At 41.7% G+C, this 19,813-nt stretch overlaps 1 protein-coding gene and 1 pseudogene across 2 annotated transcripts in view; both read right to left on the bottom strand.

Annotated features, from left to right (window-relative positions):
* Positions 1 to 18,426, bottom strand: part of CCDC112 (coiled-coil domain containing 112) — a 30,515-nt gene extending 12,089 nt beyond the window's left edge. For both annotated transcript variants that reach the window (XM_068966017.1, XM_068966018.1), the window contains exons 1-3: positions 18,313 to 18,426; positions 8,784 to 8,905; positions 4,844 to 4,965 (exon numbers count right to left, since the gene is read on the bottom strand). In XM_068966017.1, coding sequence (XP_068822118.1) covers positions 4,844 to 4,965; positions 8,784 to 8,905; positions 18,313 to 18,426 — 358 coding nt within the window. The remainder of the gene's footprint in view (positions 1 to 4,843; positions 4,966 to 8,783; positions 8,906 to 18,312) is intronic.
* LOC138074214 (small ribosomal subunit protein eS27-like) lies at positions 4,246 to 4,394 on the bottom strand (annotated as a pseudogene).
* Positions 18,427 to 19,813: the final 1,387 nt, after the last annotated feature.

Raw genomic sequence — 19,813 nt, 5'->3', positions numbered from 1 at the left:
GGTTTTAGAAAAGGCAGAGGAACCACAGATTAAATTGCCAACATCCGCTGGATCATGGAAAAAGCAAGAGAGTTCCAGAAAAACATCTATTTCTGCTTTATTGACTATGCCAAAGCCTTTGACTGTGTGGATCACAATAAACTGTGGAAAATTCTGAAAGAGATGGGAATACCAGACCACCTGACCTGCCTCTTGAGAAACCTGTATGCAGGTCAGGAAGCAACAGTTAGAACTGGACATGGAACAACAGACTGGTTCCAAATAGGAAAAGGAGTACGTCAAGGCTGCATAGTGTCACCCTGCTTATTTAACTTCTATGCAGAGTACATCATGAGAAATGCTGGACTGGAAGAAACACAGCTGGAATCAAGATTGCTGGGAGAAATATCAATAACCTCAGATATGCAGATGACACCACCCTTATGGCAGAAAGTGAAAAGGAACTAAAGAGCCTCTTGATGAAAGTGAAAGAGGAGAGTGAAAAAGTTGGCTTACAGCTCCACATTCAGAAAACGAAGATCATGGCATCTGGTCCCATCACTTCATGGGAAATAGATGGGGAAACAGTGGAAACAGTGTCAGACTTTATGTTTTGGGGCTCCAAAATCACTGCAGATGGTGACCGCAACCATGAAATTAAAAGACGCTTACTCCTTGGAAGAAAAGTTATGACCAACCTAGATAGCATATTCAAAAGCAGAGACATTACTTTGCCGACAAAGGTCTGTCTAGTCAAGTCTATGGTTTTTCCAGTGGTCATGTATGGATGTGAGAGTTGGACTGTGAAGAAAGCTGAGCGCCGAAGAATTGATGCTTTTGAACTGTGGTGTTGGAGAAGACTCTTGAGAGTCCCTTGGACTGCAAGGAGATCCAACCAGTCCATCCTAAAGGAGATCAGTCCTCCATGTTCATTGGAAGGACTGATGCTGAAGCTGAAACTCCAATACCTTGGCAACCTCATGCAAAGAGTTGACTCATTGGAAAAGACCCTGATGCTGGGAGGGATTGGGGGCAGGAGGAGAATGGGACGACAGAGGATGAGATGGCTGGATGGCATCACCGACTTGATGGACGTGATTTTGGGTAGACTCCGGGAGTTGGTGATGGACAGGGAGGCCTGGCATGCTACGATTCATGGGGTCGCTAAGAATCGGACATGACTGAGCGACTAAACTGAACTGAACTGATTGAGGGAAGAAGGATGTACTTTATTTATTTATTTATTTATTTATTTTTTAAGGATGTACTTTAAAATAAGTCTATGACAAATGTGGTTACCAATTCAGGATTCTTCACACAAGACTGATCACCCTCACGTAGTAAATTATTGAAGAACAATTAAAGAACAAAACATGGTTTATGAGTGTTAAAATAGCCTGAACCAACTCTTGCTCTAAAGAAAGCATCTACTTTTGTCTAATATTTTAAGGCACAATAGGTTAAGTCTTATTATAACCTGTGCCAGGGAAATGTCCTTAGAAATATTTTTTTAACTCTGGAGACTGAGTTTTTGGACACTCCAATACATGGATCAGCAGCATAATTTTAGTCATGTTTTATTCTTTAACAGTTTTTTTCCTTTTTGCTATAATTTATGGACATACAGTTGATCTCAATTATTGTTAGAATATTAAAACTGTATTGCCAATACTAATGCTATGAATACTGACAAACTGCCCAGTGAGAATTAACTTTATCTAACCACACCATCTAAGACGGGCTGGTGACAGCCACTGGTATCACAGTCATGGCCTTAAGGAGACATCTCAGGTGCCATTTACTGGTGTCTATGCTATAGGTTTCCCTGTAGCTCAGATGGTAAAGAGTCTGCCTGCAATGCAGGAGACCTGGGTTCAGTCCCTGGGTCAGGAAGATCCTCTGGAGAAGGGGATGGCAATCCACTCTAGAATTCTTGCCTGCAAAATCCCATAGACAGAGGAGCCTGGTGGGCTACAGTTTGTGGGGTTGCAGAGTCAGACAGGTCTGAGAGACTCACACTGCTATTGCTATGCTACAGGTTGCCAAGTGCAGCCAAAGGACCAGTCTAAAGTAAGGTGTTAGGCCCACAATAAAAGCCTGAAGAGCAAAGCGTCTCAAAGCCATTTTCAGACGTTCTGTATCACCAGCAGGAAGACTGGATTCTTCTTTCATATCTCCCTTCTGAAGTAGTGGCCTTACTGTAACATTTACTTAAATTCCTAGGATAAAGTCGAATATTCATATTTGTATACATATTCATATACTAATATCTGATCATCATCTTTGGGTATTTTGCTTATGTACCTCCCCCCCTTTTTTTTTGCAACTCTTCCACAAATGAACATGAAACACCAAAAGGCTCTGTTCAAAAGTCCTTAAAAACAGTTATTTTTTTTTAAAGTTTATCTTTAGGCTGGAAGCCAGTGCTGATATTCAAAACAAACCCAAATATGCATATATGACTTCGGATTTTTCCATTTTTTATTAAAATTTCAGAGTTCTATAGAAGTAGAAACTTTACCCAATGTATTTTATAAGGTCTTACTCATTTTTGGAATTTTAGGTCAAGAAACTTCCCTAGTAATCAGGAAAGTGTTTTCTGTTGTTTTATACTGGCCATAGTTTGAATAGCTACAGTGATACCACTATAGGGAAAATGATCTTTTATTAATTCATTTGGAACTGACATTCTGCACTAAATAGGCAAAGCATTCAAGTACAACATTACATAAATACATGCTAAAATGTGACAGAATATTTGAGGTAAAGCATAGCTATTTAATGCTTCTGAGCTGAAACATGTGAAAGGGAAATTTCTATATTCTTATATTAATGCAATGCATTCCTTCTTCTCCAAGATAAGATAAACACAAAGTATGAATAAAGAGAAGCAAAATGGTAGACAAAGGGAAATTAGAAAATAAAAATAAAGTGCCTTAAAAGGGAGAAAATCAAGTGACTTAAAATGCACAGAATGGAGATACTCAATGGCATGATGGAGAGACAGAAAGATCAGCCTTTTTGTCTGTAAAAGCACTGAGGGATATTAAGAAACATTAATATTAAACAAGGGATGCTCAGATTCTTCTATGAATCAAAGAGGAGAACTGGAAATCTGGCATTTATGTTAGGTCTCATCATTCCAACAGAAGAGAGAGAATGATTCTTGCCACTGTCTGACAAAAGACGACTTTTTAAACTAGTGCAATCTTATATTCTGAAAGGAAAAACTTACTAAAAATTTCTTTTAATTAACTATAAAGGTGTCTCATGAACAGTATAATCTCTGTGTAATAAGTCTTCATATTTTATAAAGCTCAGTTGGTTGATAACCATTGCTGTGCTGTGCTGTGCTAAGTTGATTCAGTTGTGTGTGACTCTTTGTGACCCTATGGACCGTAACCTGCCAGGCTCCTCTATCCATGGGATTCTCCAAGCAAGAATACTGGAGTGGGTTGTCATACCCTCCTCCAGGGGCATCTTTCTGACCCAGGGATCAAACCCACATCTCTTATGTCTCCTGTATTGGCAGGTAGGTTCTTTACCACTAGCATCACCTGGGAAGCCCCTGAAAACCATTACTTTTCCTTTAATCAATGTTAAGACGTGTTTTTACTATAAAATAAGGACTTCACAGTTTAAAAAATCTACTCTACAAGAAAACAAGGTATTCTTGTAAAATTCTTTTTTAAGGCCAACGTTTAGTACAGTTAATAATTATTAATATTCATAACAAGCAGTAGAACATATTCACTGTACAGTCTCTAACACTTTCTTATATATTAGGTTGGCTAAAAGGTTCATTTGGGTTTTTCCATAACAACTTATGGAAAAACCTGAACGAAGCTTTGAGCCTACCCAATACTATTTCATCAGATGCACAGACAGCTCTCCTATGGTAGAAATGGCAGGTTTTATTAATATATCACAGACAAGTAAACTCAGGTTTAAGCCACAATGTGACTTGAGCGCTTTAACGGTCATACAGGTTCTGAATCTGTTGATGCTTACTGAGTCTGGGATTCAGTCAATAGGATCCTGGTGATGAGCTAAGATCAGACACCCAGTAGCAGTTTTCCTTTATTTTTTAAATTTGTTGTCCATAATCAAAGCTTTACTTAAAAACTGACACCAAAATACGAGAGCATTGTTGCAAACCTTGCAAAAAATTAAACATAATTACATTATCTTGGTAGATTAACTGGAATCACTGAACTGAAAAGGCTTTCTGTGACAGGACACAGATTCAGGAAACTGTGTGGATCATTAGTATTGCTTTCTTCTAAATGAACATCCTTCTGAGTCTGGCCTTTCCTCCTATTGGCTGGCACAACAGTTGAAAAACCTACACCAAACACCACTGTGTAAGCCTGGCTGTAAGTAATCTTGTAGCTACCTGGACATTTTACATACATAAAGTAAGAATTTGGACTTTGAGCCAGCTTTGTCTTTTTATGTTTCTTCTGTTCCTCTTCCAAGGAAGGCTACAGTACATTTCCAGCTAAAGGCCTGCTGATCCTTTTGCAAGCCCAGTCTATGCAGATCTTTAAGGCACCTTTCCTTTCCTTTAAAATAATGTAGTATCATTAACTGGTTTGACAACCAGAAAACAAAACTCTTTTTCCTATTAAGATGAGATATACACAGGAAACAATCCAGTTATAACAATCCAGGTATAAATATCCAGACTAAATAGTGACCGCCCCCCCCAAATAAATACATATCCTTAAAAGATAAACTCATTACACCCACTAGAACGTATCTTCATAGAGACTGTAACTGTCAATACACAAGGACAAAGCACAGGGCAAAACTATGACTTTATATCTCTCAATGGGTTTTGTTCATCATGAACTCAACTTACTTTCTGTTTTCCTGCTGTTAATCAGTTTATTTTCCAATTCCTCCAGCATACTATGTTCAATTCTGAAGTCACTTTTTTGGTTGTAGAAATGACTGTGTTTGTCTTTTTCTAGATTAATAACCCTTTAGGGAAAGAAACAAATAGTATAAATATGATTTAAGTACATTTTTAATTGTTTAAAATATGAATATACTTACAATCTGTACTTTGTATTAATTCATCAAAGGATTCAAAATAAAATTACTTGGATCAATAAGGCTATGGAACCAAAACAGTAGTTATTCAGTCATGTCCGACTCTGTGACCCCACAGACTGTAGCCTGCCAGGCTCCCCTCTGTCCATGGAATTCTCCAGGCAAGAATACTGGAGTGGGTTGCCATTCCCTTCTCCAGGGAATCTTCCCAAGCCAGAGATCAAACCTGGGTCTCTGGCATTGCAGGCAGATTCTTTACCATCTGAGCCACCAGGGAAGCAAACTGCACTATAGAAATGCAAGTTATTAATGCTAGTAAAACTAAAACTTCAAAAGGCAAGCAATCTATGAAGGCAGGGACTTCAGTGTTTTTACGGGATATGGTGTACATTTACTTCAGAGCTGCTCCATCTCACCCTTGCTCCTTGGCTTTACTCCATCTACCAGTAAGACTTCTAATGTTAGCTTGAACCCTGGAGTAAAACAAAACAGTTTACCATCAAGAAACTTTTTCGGTTGGACAAAGAAATTTATTTTCTCAACATCTATTTTCTTTCTCCCACAAGGTGGAAATTAATATAAATACGTCTCCACTAATCCTGAATTTAATGAGTGGTGGAGTATCTCTGGTCACTGATTGCCTTTCCTCTATCCTGAGGGGCAACTATATAAGGCAGAGTTTCCCAATCTTTTTCGCTTGCCACACGAAGAAAAGAATTTAATATATAAGGCACCCTGAGGTAAATAGATGAGAATGCCACAGGCCCTACCTGGCTGCCCCAAGGCTGAGGGAGTCAGAGCTTCAATCTATGTTGGGAGGAAGGAAGGGGGAGAACAGACATCAAAAAGCCTTTAGTCTGCAGGTCAGTCTAACAGGCTGAGGGCAGCTCCTGCAGCCCTGCACTGAGCGCCAGCCCGTCTCGACTCTGGCTGGGGTGGGGAAAGGCACTGCAAGCAGACAGAAATGCCCATCATGGACACAGGCTATGCTACGACAGTCAGTCATGCTTTGCTACTCCTGGATTTGAAATATTGACCTATTGCTATTGCTAAGTCACTTCAGTCGTGTCCGACTCTGTGCAACCCCATAGACGGCAGCCTGCCAGGCTTCCCCATCCCTGGGATTCTCCAGGCAAGAACACTGGAGTGGGTTGCCATTTCCTTCTCCAATGCATGAAAGCGAAAGGTGAAAGTGAAGTTGCTCAGTCATGTCCAACTTAGCGACCCCATGGAATGCAGCCTACCAGGCTCCTCCATCCATGGGATTTTCCAGGCAAGAGTACTGGAGTGGGGTGCCATTGCCTTCTCCAATATTGACCCATATAGGTATTCAAAATGTATAATGGAGATAAATTGCCAAAGAAAAAGAGATGCTCAATCTCTCTCGTAACATGAGAAAGGAAAACTGAAACTATACCATGGTAACATGGAGTATCTATCAGACTGGTGGGAAAAAACACACAAGTTTAATATATTCTGATGATAAAACTGTGGGGAAATGGGTCCTCTCATATATTGTTGGTGAAATCATAAATGGCCTATCAAGGACAATTTAGAAATTATTCATTATTCATTACAATCATGAATAATCAGAAACTATTCATTACAATCACAAATTCATATACCTTTGATCCAGCACTTCTATTTGTAGGAATTTTTCCTAAAGATACACTCATAGATGTGCAAAATGATATGAACCTCCATGGAGGCTCCAATTAATTAAGCATTTATCTACTATAACTTAACGTTTTCTGCAATCTAATGTCTATCACTGCTGCTGCTGCTAAGTCACTCCAGTCGTGTCCGACTCTGTGTGACCCCGTAGACGGCAGCCCACCAGGCTCCCCCATCCCTGGGATTCTCCACGGGGCAGATTAAATAAGTGATGGTATATGCATACAGTAGGATACAATGCAGTACCATGTTCTATGTACCGATAAGGAAAGATCGCCAAGATACTCTCCTTTTTAACAGAAGTTTTATATGTAAATGCTAAGACATACTAGAGACTGGTAAACTGATTCCCCTCATATCGTTTCGTATGATATATACCTCATATCACTCTAACTCAACAATTTTACCTGTCTTTTTCCTCTCTTTCATCTACCTTTTCTTATCTTTCCTCTTCCTTTTTTGCTTAAGTACTCTAAAGGAAATCCACTACATTATGTACTTCCACCCCAACAGACTTCAGTGTGCATTTCTAGAGATTATGAGTATTTGATTTGTCTAATACCATCATCATGCCTGAATAAAATCAGTCATTTCTTGGTATCTAGGATATACTCTTAAGTTAAAAATATAAAACAAGATGCACAACAACGTATATAGTATACCACCATTTATAAAAAAAAAAAGGAACCATCTGAATATGCATTTTTATGTCCTTAAAAAAACATATAAAATACCTGTGGAAGGATACATAAGAAACTAAAAATGGTTGTTTGGGGAAAAGGGAAATGGGTGATATGGGTCACAGGTGAAACAAAGACCTTCCACTGTGGATCCTTTGAATTAATTTTTGAATTATGTGAATATATAACCTATTCTGAAAATAAAAATATTACAAATGGTGTTCTTCTCTACATTCAATGAGAATTGTTGGATTCAATTTCAATGGATTTTTCTAATACTCTTTCAATGAGTTTTTCCAAAACCTTATAACAGATGAAGAAAGCCTAATCAGAGTTATAAAACCTATACACAGATAAGGTACCTATCTATACTGGCATAATGTAACTGGCTTGCTATATTTATGTACATTAATCATCTGGCAGATTATCTTGTCTAGAAAGAAACATAAACCAGAAATCTTAACCTAGAATCCAATTCTATCTAAGATAACGCATTTTATAAATTAAAAAAAAAACTGTAGTTTATCAAATTCTGAGTATTAAAAATGAGAATTAAACCAATACAGTCAGAATTCAGTCTCACAAGGCTGCACTATGGTATAACTTGTGAAAATTCAAACAGTATACTATTTATTGGTAGAATTTCTAAACAGACAACTGCCACTAATTCTGGTCCAGAGATCATTTCTTACAAAAGCCTCCTTTTCTCTTGGTTCTTCAGCAAATTGATACTGCATAAATTCAGAGCAGTGTTTTATAAAGCTTCCAACTATAGGAGAGGGTTAGCTGCCTGAGCTCTAGTTCTTTTCCCTTTACTCATTATATTTGTTAAATCATATGGTGCTACTAACAATGTTGAACATTGAACAGTGTAAATATCACTGGTTATTTAAAAAATACATAAATGCTAAAACTTAAATGCCACCTTCTCAATTCTTCTAGTCATAATGTACAGGGTGGATCTGAAAGAGGTAGAGACCAAGGAAGGGAGACCAATTAAAAGGCCAATTAAAAAAAAAAAAAACTCAAGAGTACAGTAGGACTCTTCATTAAAATTATTCACTCAAAAATATTTACCAAGTGCTTACTTTGCTAAGTCAAAATGTATTCAATCTGTTACTTGATATATGTGATCTTTTATTCTCCTTGATATACACTGATTCAAAATAGTGAAATTAAGATTTAAAGAAGTCTACTTAAAATTAACTTTATATTAAATAGTTTACTATCATGTGTATATTTCACATTTCTCACTGGTCCCTTGTTTTACATTTGAAAGACTAGTGACTAGTCTTTGGTATGGGATTAGATAGACTGGGGGAGAATTAACTTTATATTGTTCATAATAAAATGATGAATAATGTTCCTTGAAGATACTGTTCTTATACTTACTGATTTTTAAATTTTTCAGCTGTACGTATGAATTCTGCTTTCCTAGTTCGATTAACTTTCTGCTTCCAGTTTTGAAGCTGAAAAGGACGAATTCCACCTGAAGTACCAAGACAGCCATCATTCTGAAGAGAAAACAAAAACAAATTTATCCTCAATAATAAAAATGGTGGGAGATGAACGTGGAATTTTTTTTCAGAGTGTGTGCTGTCCTTAGTTGCTCAGTGGTGTCCGACTCTGTGACCCCATGGACTGTAGCCCACCAGGCTCCTCTGCTCACGAGGATTCTCCAGCCAAGAATTCTGCAGTGGGCTGCCATGCCTCCTCCAGGGCATCTTCCCAACAGAGGGATTGAACCCAGGGCTCCTGTATTGCAGGTGGATTCTTTACTGTCTGAGCCACCAGGGAAGCCCTTTTTTCAGAGATAAAACATCAATAATGGAGTTTCTCAGGGGATAATTTTGGGGCCAATCTTATTTACTTTTTAAAAATACAGCTTGTGGAAGAAGGAATATGTGTTTTAAAATGCTAAATTAGTGAGAAATGTAAAGTCTTCAGGGAGTTTTAGAAAAATCTTTCATTCATTCATTCATTTACCAATATGCATTGAACACTTATGATGGGACAGGTGCTGGCCTAGACACTAGGGAAACAAAGATGGTACACGGTAACATGTGTGCGCTGCATGCTAAGTTGCTTCGGTTGTGTCCAACTCTTTGTGACCCTAGGGACCACAGCCCGCCACGCTCCTCTGTGCATGGGATTCTCCAGGTAAGACTACTGGAGTGGGTTGCCATGCCCTTCTCCAGGGGATCTTCTGAACCCAGAGGATTGAGAAATCGAGCCCATATTTCTTATGTCTCCTGCATTGGTAGGCGAGTTCTTTACCACTAGTGCCACTGGAGAACCCCCATGATAATAGGGCCTCTGCCTTAAAATCTAGAGAGGAAAACAGACTTAAGAAAAGAGTAAATAAGCAATACATTTTTTTAAAAAAACCCAACACTGTAAGGGCTATTAAGGAAATAAAGAGTGCTGAGATGAAGATAAAGGGGACAAGGGATTGTTTTTTTGTTTTTTCTTTTCAGTTAGAATGGCCACAGAGGTCTATTTGAGGGGATGATGTTTAAGGAAGAACGGAGCAGGCCAGGCCAAAAGCTGCAAGGAAAGGTGTGCCAGGCAGAGGGACCAGGGTGTCCAAAAGCCCTCCAGCAGGAAAAAAGCTTGGCTGCTTCAAGCAGAGCAAAGGCAATTGTGACATAAGATGAGTGAAGTGCAGAGCTTTGTAGGAGCTGAGGTATAGAGTCAGGCAAGTGGCATACCACACCAGCATTTTAAGTCACTACAGGAGTCTGAATTTTACTGAAGGGTTTAGGGTAGGAGAATGCCATGATACATTTAGGTTTTAAAGAAAATCTTTCTATTTTTTAAAGAACAAATTCAGGGAGGTGGAGGAAGAGGCGAGGCAAGGCTGGAAACAGGAGAATCAAAGAGACAGGTGAAGCAGCAACAAGACTAGGAATGATGGCATCCAGGTCTACCAGGGTGATGGTGGAGGCCAAAAGTAAGGAGCCTAGATGCATCTTGGAGGCATAACCAAGAGGAACTGCTGACAGCCTGAGAGATTAGAAAAATAATAATAAAGGAACCAAGCCGTCAAATTTCAAGGAATGAGCAAACAAGAATAAAGTAATGATTTTAGGTTACTACTTCTAAAATTGAGATTTACTTCACATACCATAGAATGTGCACATAAAGTTTACAATTCAGTGTTTTTTACTATATTCACAAAGTCATGCAATCATCAACACTATCTGCTGCTGCTGCTGCTGCTAAGTCGCGTCAGTCATGTCCGACTCTGTGCAACCCCATAGACGGCAGCCCACCAGGCTCCTCTGTCCCTGGGATTCTCCAGGCAAGAACACTGGAGTGGGGTGCCACTGCCTTCTCCGCAACGCTACCTAGTACCCGAATATTTCCATTATACCCAAAAGAAAGCTCACACTCATTAAGCAGTCACTTCCCATACCCTTTTCCCGCCCAATTCCTGGTAATCACTAATCTACGTTCTGATTCTATGGATTTGCCTATTCTGAACAATTAACATGAACAGGGTCATACAATATACAACCTTCTGTGTCTGGCTTCTTTCACTGAGTATAATATTTTAAAGATTCATTCACATTGTACCATGAATCTGTACTTCATTCCTTTTCATGCTTAAGTAATAGTCCACATGACTAACATATTTTGTTTGACCTGCAAATATTTTTCCCCAATTCAGAGTTCTTTTCACTTTCCTGATAATATCCTTTGAAGCACAGAAGTTTTGAACTTTTGAAGAGCTATCCAACTGTTTTCCACAGTGGCTGCATCATTATATAATTTTACATTGCCATCAGCATGCTACGGGAGTTCCAGTTTCTTCACATCCTCACCAACATTTGTTATTGTCTGTCTCTTTTACTATAATCATCCTACTGGATGTGAAGTAGTATCTCACAGTGGTTTTGATTAGTCCATAATGACTAATGATGCTGAGCATCTTTTCATGTACTTATTGGCTATTTCATTGAAGGAATACCTACTTATACATTTTCCAATTTTAAAAACTGGGGTGTCTTTTTGAGTTTTAAGAATTTATATTTTTAGATATGTCCTTACCAAAATATGATTTGCAAATGTTTCTCTCCCATTCAGTAGGTCATCTTTTCATTTTGCTGATATTCCCTTTACTGTGCAGAATCTTTTCAGTTTGATGTAGCCTCCTTCATTTTTAGATAATTATTTTGTTGGACACAGAATTCTTGGTCAACAGTCCTTTTCTTTTAGCATTTTGACTATGTCTGTTATCCCATGAGGCTTCCCAGGAGGGGCTAGTGGTAAAGAATCCACCTGCCAATGCAGGAGACATAGACATACACTTGCTTCCTGGGTCTGGAAGATCCCCTGGAAGAGGGCACAACAACACACTCCAGTATTCCTGCCTGGAGAATCCCATGGACAAAGGAGCCTGGTAGGCTACAGTCCATAGCATTGCAAAAAGTTGGGCACAACTGAAACAACTTAGCATGCATGCATATTATCCCATACTTTTGAAGTCCAAGGTTTCTGTTGAGAAATCAGTTGTTAATCTTATTGAGAATGCCTAATATGTATTGAACTGATTTCTTTGTTGGTACTTTCAGAATTTTCTTTTTGTCTCTTTTTTACAGTTTGATTATGACATGTCTAGGTATGGATCTTGAAGTTCACTAAATTCCAGGAATGTGTAGATCAATACTACAGCCATCGTTTCTTCAAAATTTCTTTCCCCACTTTTCCCTCTCTCCTGGGACTCTGATTAGCTGTGACATCTGATGGTGTCTCACAGGTCTTTAACACTCTGTTTACTTTTCTTCATTCTTTCTTTCTTTAGATTCCTCATTCTGGATAATCTAAATTGACCTACCTTCTTCGGCCAGCCCAAACATAGTGTTGAGTCTCTCTAGTGAATTTTTCATTTGCATTTTTGTACTTTTTAGCTCCAAATTTTCTATTCCATTCTTTTGCTATAACTTCTCTCTTTATCAGTTCGGTTCAGTTCAGTCGCTCAGTCGTATATGGCTCTTTGCCATCTCATGGACTGCAGCAAGCCAGGCTTCCCTGTCCACCACCAACTCCCAGAGTTTACTCAAACTCATGTCCATTGAGTTGGTAATGTCATCTAACCATCTCATCCTCTGTTGTCCCCTTCTCCTCCTGCCTTCAATCTTTCCCAGCATCAGAGCTTTTCAAATGAGTCAGTTCTTTGCATCAGGTAGCCAAAGTATTGGAGTTTCTGCTTCAGCATCAGTCCTTCTAATGAATATTCAGGACTGATTTCCTTTGGGATGGGCTGGCTGTATCTCCTTGCTGTCCAAGGGACTCTTAAGAGTCTTCTTCAACACCACAGTTCAAAAGCATCAATTCTTCGGTGCTCAGCTTTCTCTACAGTCCAACTCTCACATCCATACATGACTACTAGAAGAACAATAGCTTTGACTAGACGGACCTTTGTTGGCAAAGTAATGTCTCTGTTTTTTAATATGCTGTCTAGGTTGGTCATAGCTTTTCTTCCAACGAGCAAGCGTCTTTTAATTTCATGGCTGCAGTCATGGCTGCAGTCACCATCTGCAGTGATTTTGGAGCCCCCCAAAAATAAGTCTCTCACTGTCACCCCATCTATTTGCCATGAAGTGATGGGACCAGATGCCATAATCTTCATTTTCTGAATGCTGAATTTTAAGCCAGCTTTTCACTCTCCTCTTTCACTTTCTTTAAGAGGCTCTGTAGTTCTTCTTCATTTTCTGTCATAAGGGTGGTGTCATCTGCACATCTGAGGTTATTGATATTTCTCCCAGCAATCTTGATTCCAACTTGTGCTTCATCTAGCCCAGCATTTCTCATGATGTACTCTGCATATAAGTTAAATAAGCAGGGTGACAATATACAGCCTTGATGTACTCCTTTCCCGATTTGGAACCAGTCTGTTGTTCCATGTCCAGTTCTAATTGTTGCTTCCTGAACTGCATACAAATTTTTCAGGAGACAGGTCAGGAGTCTGGTATTCTCATCTCTTTGAGAATTTTCCACAGTGTGTTGTGATTCACACAGTCAAAGACTTTGGCATAGTCAATAAAGCAGAAATAGATGCTTTTCTGGAACTCTCTTGCTTTTTTGATGATCCAGTGGATGTTGGCAATTTGATCTCTGGTTCCTCTGCCTTTTCTAAAACCAGCTTGAACACCTGGAAGTTCACGGTTTACATACTGTTGAAGCCTGGCTTAGAGAATTTTGAGCATTACTTTGCTAGTGTGTGAGATAAGTACAATTGTGCAGTAGCTTGAGCATTCTTTGGCATTGCCTTTCTTTGGGATTGGATTGAAAGCTCACCTTTTCCAGTCTCTTTTTATAGGTGTTTTCTATTTGGTGAGATACCATTCTCATACTTTTATTTCTTCAGAGCTGGTTTTCTTTAGCTTTTTGAACATGTTTAAATCAATAATTTAAAATCTTTGTCTATTATCTCCCACATTTGGTCATCTTAAGGGACAGTTTCTTTTTACTATTCTTTTTTTTAAAAATTCTTCTGTGTGTGGACCATATTTTCTTATTTCTTTGCATATCTCATAATTTGTCAGCAACTCAACACTTTAAATAATATATAATGTGGCAACACTAAAAATGAGATTTTTTTTCCTCTTTCCAAGGTCTGCTGTTGTTGCTGGGTTTTTTTCAGTCATTTCTCTGAACTAATTCAGTAAAGTCTGGATTCTTTGTTTGTGTGGCACTGAAATCTCTGCTTTGTTAGCTTAGTTGTCAGTGAATGATTGGTTGGTCAAAGATTTTCTTAGATGTCTTGAACCTATAAGTCCCCACACTTTGCTGAGGGGTCTGTGTGCAAGCTGGAACATGGCATCAGTACTGGGGCAAGCAGTTTACAACTCCACTTTAGCCTTCATTTCCTGTTGCACAGTTTCAAGGTCAGCCAAAGATGAGAGCTCAGGCCTTCTTAGGCTTTCTCTGGTTGCATTCATTTCCTATCACTACTACAACAAACTTACCAAAAAAATCAGTTCACCACAAACTTAAGAGACTTAAACAACACAAAGCTATTCTTTTACTGTTTTTGAGGTCAAGTCTAAAATTAAGGTGTTGAAAAGACTGCATTCTTTTTGGAGACCCAGAGAATTTACTCCCTTACCTTTTTTCAGCTTTTAGTGGCCACCTTCATTCCTTGGCTCATGGCCGCTTCCTCATATCGCATCGCCCTCTTGCTTTCACTATTACATCTCCTCTTGGTTCTAATCCTCCTGCTTCCCTCTTACAAGGACTCTTGTGAATACATTGGAAAGTAAAGTGAAGTTGCTCAGTCATGTCTGACTCTTTGCGACCTCATGAACTGTAGCCTACCAGGCTCCTCTGTCCATGGGATTTTCCAGGCAATAGTACTGGAGTGGATTCCCATTTCCTTCTCCATGAATACATTGGCCCACCCAGATAATCCCGCATAAACTCCCTGCCTCAAGAGCCTCAACTTAATCATATTTGCAAAATTCCTTTTATCACATGAGGTCACATGTTCACAGGTGTTGGGGGTTAGGATGTGACTATCCTTGAGGTAACATAGTGATACAGCGAGGATGCACACTGACTTACAATCCACTGTGTCTGAGGCAGATGGAAATGACTGACTGACATGGAGTAGAGAAGAGACAGACTGTCCAAGCCGCTGTCTGGGGCAGGCTTGCTTGTAAAAATATATTAATAACAAAAGATTCCCCCTCCCCTATTTGTGTTTATTGTGTATTATTTGTGTTTGTTGTATTAAAAACATTAAGGGAAATGTCAAAAGAAGACCAAAAAGGTGTTTGGGGGAGGGGGGGAAATTCTTCACTCTGCCACACCTGGATATACACACAGCCCTATTCATTTGTGTGATCTTCTAGAGGAAATCCATTTTGAGTAATTATGTAAAGTCAGAAAAGTAACGTGGTTATTACTGAAGGACCACTCCAGTCAGCCGAATGCCGTTAAATACAGGTCATCACAGAGAGGGCACTAGAGACAAAGAGAGGGCACAGCCCTACTCTGGAGCAAAACCGCGACATACACTCGTGTGATGCAGCCAGAGATACTTCAAAAAAGTCAAAATTAAACGTGCTAAAAAGATCAAGAGGGAGATGGCATCTAAGAGGAGAATCAAGAAATGTGTAGTCTTTGGTCTTGAAAAGCAATGGCTGAGAGGAATTATGAACAAATAATATACAAACATTAAAATACATAGATAGGGTACATTATTACTTTTCCTAATGATGAATGAGAAGATTTCACACTCTCTGGAGGCTATAAAATAAAATATAAAATAGTTCTAAAACTTCAAAGATAATTGTTCCAAAATAATTTAAGGGAACTGTTATAGACTGAATTACCACTCCCCTAATTCACATGTGGAGGCCCTAGATTTGGAGGTGGTGCCTTTAAGGAAGTAATTAAGGTTAAATAAGCTCATAAGGATAGGGTCCTAATCCATCAGGACTGGTGTCCTTTTAAGAAGAGGAACACCAGAGAACTCTCTCTCTGCATGTACACAAAGGGCCATGTGAGGACACAGCAAGACGGCAACTGTTTACAAGCCAAAAACCAACCCCGACAGCTCCCTCATCTTGCACAAGATTTCAGCTGGATCTTTGCAGCCTCCCAGAGTGTAAAAATATATATATATATATTTCTGTAATCTAAATCACTCAGTCTGTGGTATTTTGTCATGGAAGCCTGGGCAGGCTAATCTAGGAACCTTAGTATTTTGGCAGATACCTCTAATATCATGAGGCTGTCACGAGGAAAATGATCTCTTCTCAGAAACACGTTAGCTGTTTCACTGTCAGGGTCATAGATTCACAAATTCCTATGACAAGTTTTCAAGTCCAGGGCTGGGCTACAGAATCTGAGTCTATAACGTGCATGTGTTTGTATATATATATGTGTATGTGTGTGTGTGTGTGTGTATGTGATATGTTGCGGGGGTACAAAGAAGGATAACACATAAACTCCTCAAAAGTCACAATCTGCTAGAGATTCTAATTCTTTTTTAAAACCCAAACACCCTTGAGAAATTCTACCTCACTACTACCACAACACCCAACCATGAGGCTCTGCCTTCTCTAAATTGGTGAGAGCATATAAAATTGGGTGTCTCAACCTCAGCCCTACTGATATTTTGAACCAGGGGACTTTTTGTTGTGGGGGACTGTCCCTCAGCCTGTGCCGGGTAGATGCCAGTAGCACACACAGCCTTCTCCACAGTCCACCTGCAGTTGTGACAACCCAAACTGTCTCCAGACACTGCTAAATGTGAGGGGCTGAAGGGACAGTTGAAACAGCTCCATAGGTGATTCTGATCCAACACTGAGGAAGGCAAACCTCTGAGAACCACTGTAGTGGGCAGGAGTGTGCATCAGTAACAATATTAAGCAACTTGTGAGAAATGCAAACCAGGATGAAGTGGAATTTCTGGAAATACATAAAGATATTGTATCTCCTTAGAGGAAGAAAATGATGGAAGCTGTCCTCAGCTCATAACAGCCTTCCTTCAGGTTTGGACTAATCCACAAACATTTAGGGAGTGTCTACTATGTTTCTGGACTAAAGCAGCACAGTTTTTGGTGCTGGGGATGTAACAGTGAATAAAATTTCCAAAAGTTTCTTCCCTCATAGAGGGCAGGGTTTACATTCCTAGATGGAGAGGAGAAAGACAATACACAAAAAATGAATATAAAATATGTAGTATATTATAGGGTAGTAAGTGTTATGCTGCTGCTGCTAAGTCGCTTCAGTCGGATATAGAAAAAACCTAAAAAGAGAACGGTGTGCTAGGTAAGGGGATTCAGTTTGGGGAGGTCAAAGAAAGAACCACTGAGCTGATTGCATTTGAACAAAGATATCTGAAGGTGGAGATGGTGCTGGCCATGAGACCAGGAAGGAAGAGCATTCCAAGCAGAGGGAACAACAACTGCAAAGCTCCTGAGGCAGGAGTGTGCTCGCCTGTCTGAAGGACCACAGGAACCCAGTATGACTGCAGCAGACCCAGAGCAGGGGACTGGAGATGAGGTGACAGGGAGATCTTGGGGGCAGCTCAGAGGCCCTGTAGAGTCTAAGGTGTGGACCATGGTGAAAACGTTTGCTTTCACTCTGAGGGATCTGGGCAGACAAGTGTCATTCCTGAATGGTCTGGTTGTTGTGAATATGTCAGGAAGGCAAGAGTGGATGAATAGAAACCAACTAAGAAAGTGTTTCTGCTAAGGGAGAAATGATGGTGTGGACATGGGTAGTAGTGCTTGAAGTGGGATTCTTGACTTATTCTGAAGGTAGGGCAGACAGGAATTGCCTGTGCTTTGGGTGTGGGCTGTGAGAGAATGCGGAGGAGTCGAGATCTTTGACAAGAGCTGCTGGCTCCAACGATTCTTTTCCGGGAATCTCCTAATCCTTACTGCAGAGAAAGGGGTCCCAAGGAGATCTCTGGAAACACATCTGCCTCGGAGACCATCCCAGTTTGATTCCTCCTTGTGTTCCCAGCGCTGACACAATAATAGAGAAGCCATCAGTCACTGGGCACTGACTCTCTCTCCAACCAAGCACTGTACCAGGGGCTTCCCAGACAAGGTGCAGGGTTCAGGAAGGTGCGTATGATCAGATCCAACGCTTAGAGAAGAAACGGAGTCACGAGAGGTTAAGTGTGTTCCTATCACAGAGGCAGAGCCAGGGTTTCCACCCAGACTTTCTTCCACTCCCAAACCACCAGGGAGGGGGCTCCGTAACAGCAGTTAAAAATGCACGAGCGAACAAAGCACAAGGCTGGCAAGCGCCAGGCCCCGAGCGAAGGGAGGCTAACGGCCGCGGCTCCCGCCTCCCGGCCGCGCTGCAGAGGACACCTGTTCAGCCGGGGACCCGTCCCGCGCCTCCGGCGCCAGCAGCCCCCTCAGGCCCACCTCTGCCTCCTCCATTTATTTACCTGTTGCGGCACCGCGGCTCCCACGCTGGTTCCCGGGGCCGCGCCCGCCCCCGCCACAGCCCCGGCTACGGCGGTGGCCGCCGCCGCCACCACGACCGTCGTCAGGGCGGCCATCTTTTCACGCCGCGCCGCGCGCTCCAGAGGCGGCCACCCGGGTCTGGAGTGGCGGGCTTCGGTCGTGCGGAGATCCGGGCTCTGCCGGGGCGGCGGGGCTCCTCCACAGGGATGCAGAGCGCGACGGAGATGCGAGGCGGAGCCGGGCCGAGGGGCGAGGCGGGGCGGGTTCGGAACCAGGGCGGGGCCGGGGCGGGGGAGGGGCGGGGCCGGAGCGCAGGGCGGGGCCGGAGCGCGGGGCGGGCCCGGAGCGCGGGACGGAGGCTGGGGCGGGGCGGGGCGGGGCCGGGGCGCGGGACGGAGGCTGGGGCGGGGCGGGGCCGGAGAGCGGAACAGGGGCGAGGGCGGAGCGCGGGGCAGGGACGGGGCCGGAGCGAGGCGGGGCCGGGTCGGAGCGCGGGGCGGGGCCGGGGCGGGGCCGGAACCGGGGCGGGGCGCGGGGGCCGGCGGCCTGGGGCCTGGGACCCGGGGCCGGGGGCCGGGGGCCGGGGGCCTGGGGCGGGGGGTGGGGACCGGGTCGCGGGGTGGGCTGTGCCGTGCTGTGTGGCGCGGTAGTATTGATATATCACCGTCCATGTATCTACTCTTACTCGGCAAAAATATTTCTCCTCGCCCCCGGTTCCCTAACTGCCAGGAAAATTCACTGTCTTTCACTGTCATACTTAAATTTATTCATGTCATATATATATTATATATATAGGTATCGATATATTCATAGATATAGGTACTTTGGGCTTCCCTGGTAGCTCAGACGGTAAAGCGTCTGCCTGCAATGTGGGAGACCTGGGTTCAATCCCTGGGTCAGGAAGATTACCCTGGAGAAGGAAATTGCAACCCACTCCAGTACTCTTGCCTGGAAAATTCCATGGATGGAGGAGCCTGGTAGGCTGCAGTCCACGGGATCGCAGAGTCAGACACCACTGAGCAACTTCACAAAAAAACAAAGATAGATACTTTACATAATAGAACTTTTTTCTAGGTTTCCGTTAAGTTCTGGTGAAACAGTATAAAATGAAAAAAACATGATTGATGAGCCTAAACAATAAACGATATTTCACATTTTCAAACAAACAAAACAGAGCATGCCCCACCCCATCAGATATCAGAAGCAGGAATGGCCCACTCCAAGGACTTGGCCAAAGAGAAGAGAAATTCCAAAGATACAGTGTTGGGAAGTGGCAGGGGGAAAGGCAGAGATGACTTCTCCAGTCAAGGCATGTGCAACCAGTCACAATTCAGCTAGTTTGTGCTATCTTGCATTTTCTTCCTTTAAAGGAATGGATTCATCCATTCATCAAATCATTCATTCAGTCAATATCCAGCTGCCAGCCCTGGAAAATTAACTGTTGAATCAGGTGAACACACAAGATTCCTTCTTTCCAAACTT

This window comes from Capricornis sumatraensis, chromosome 2, assembly GCF_032405125.1.
Source record: "Capricornis sumatraensis isolate serow.1 chromosome 2, serow.2, whole genome shotgun sequence".
Lineage (NCBI taxonomy): Eukaryota > Metazoa > Chordata > Mammalia > Artiodactyla > Bovidae > Capricornis > Capricornis sumatraensis.
The sequence above is the reverse complement of the archived record's forward strand: the minus strand, read 5'-3'. Positions and strand labels throughout refer to the sequence as shown.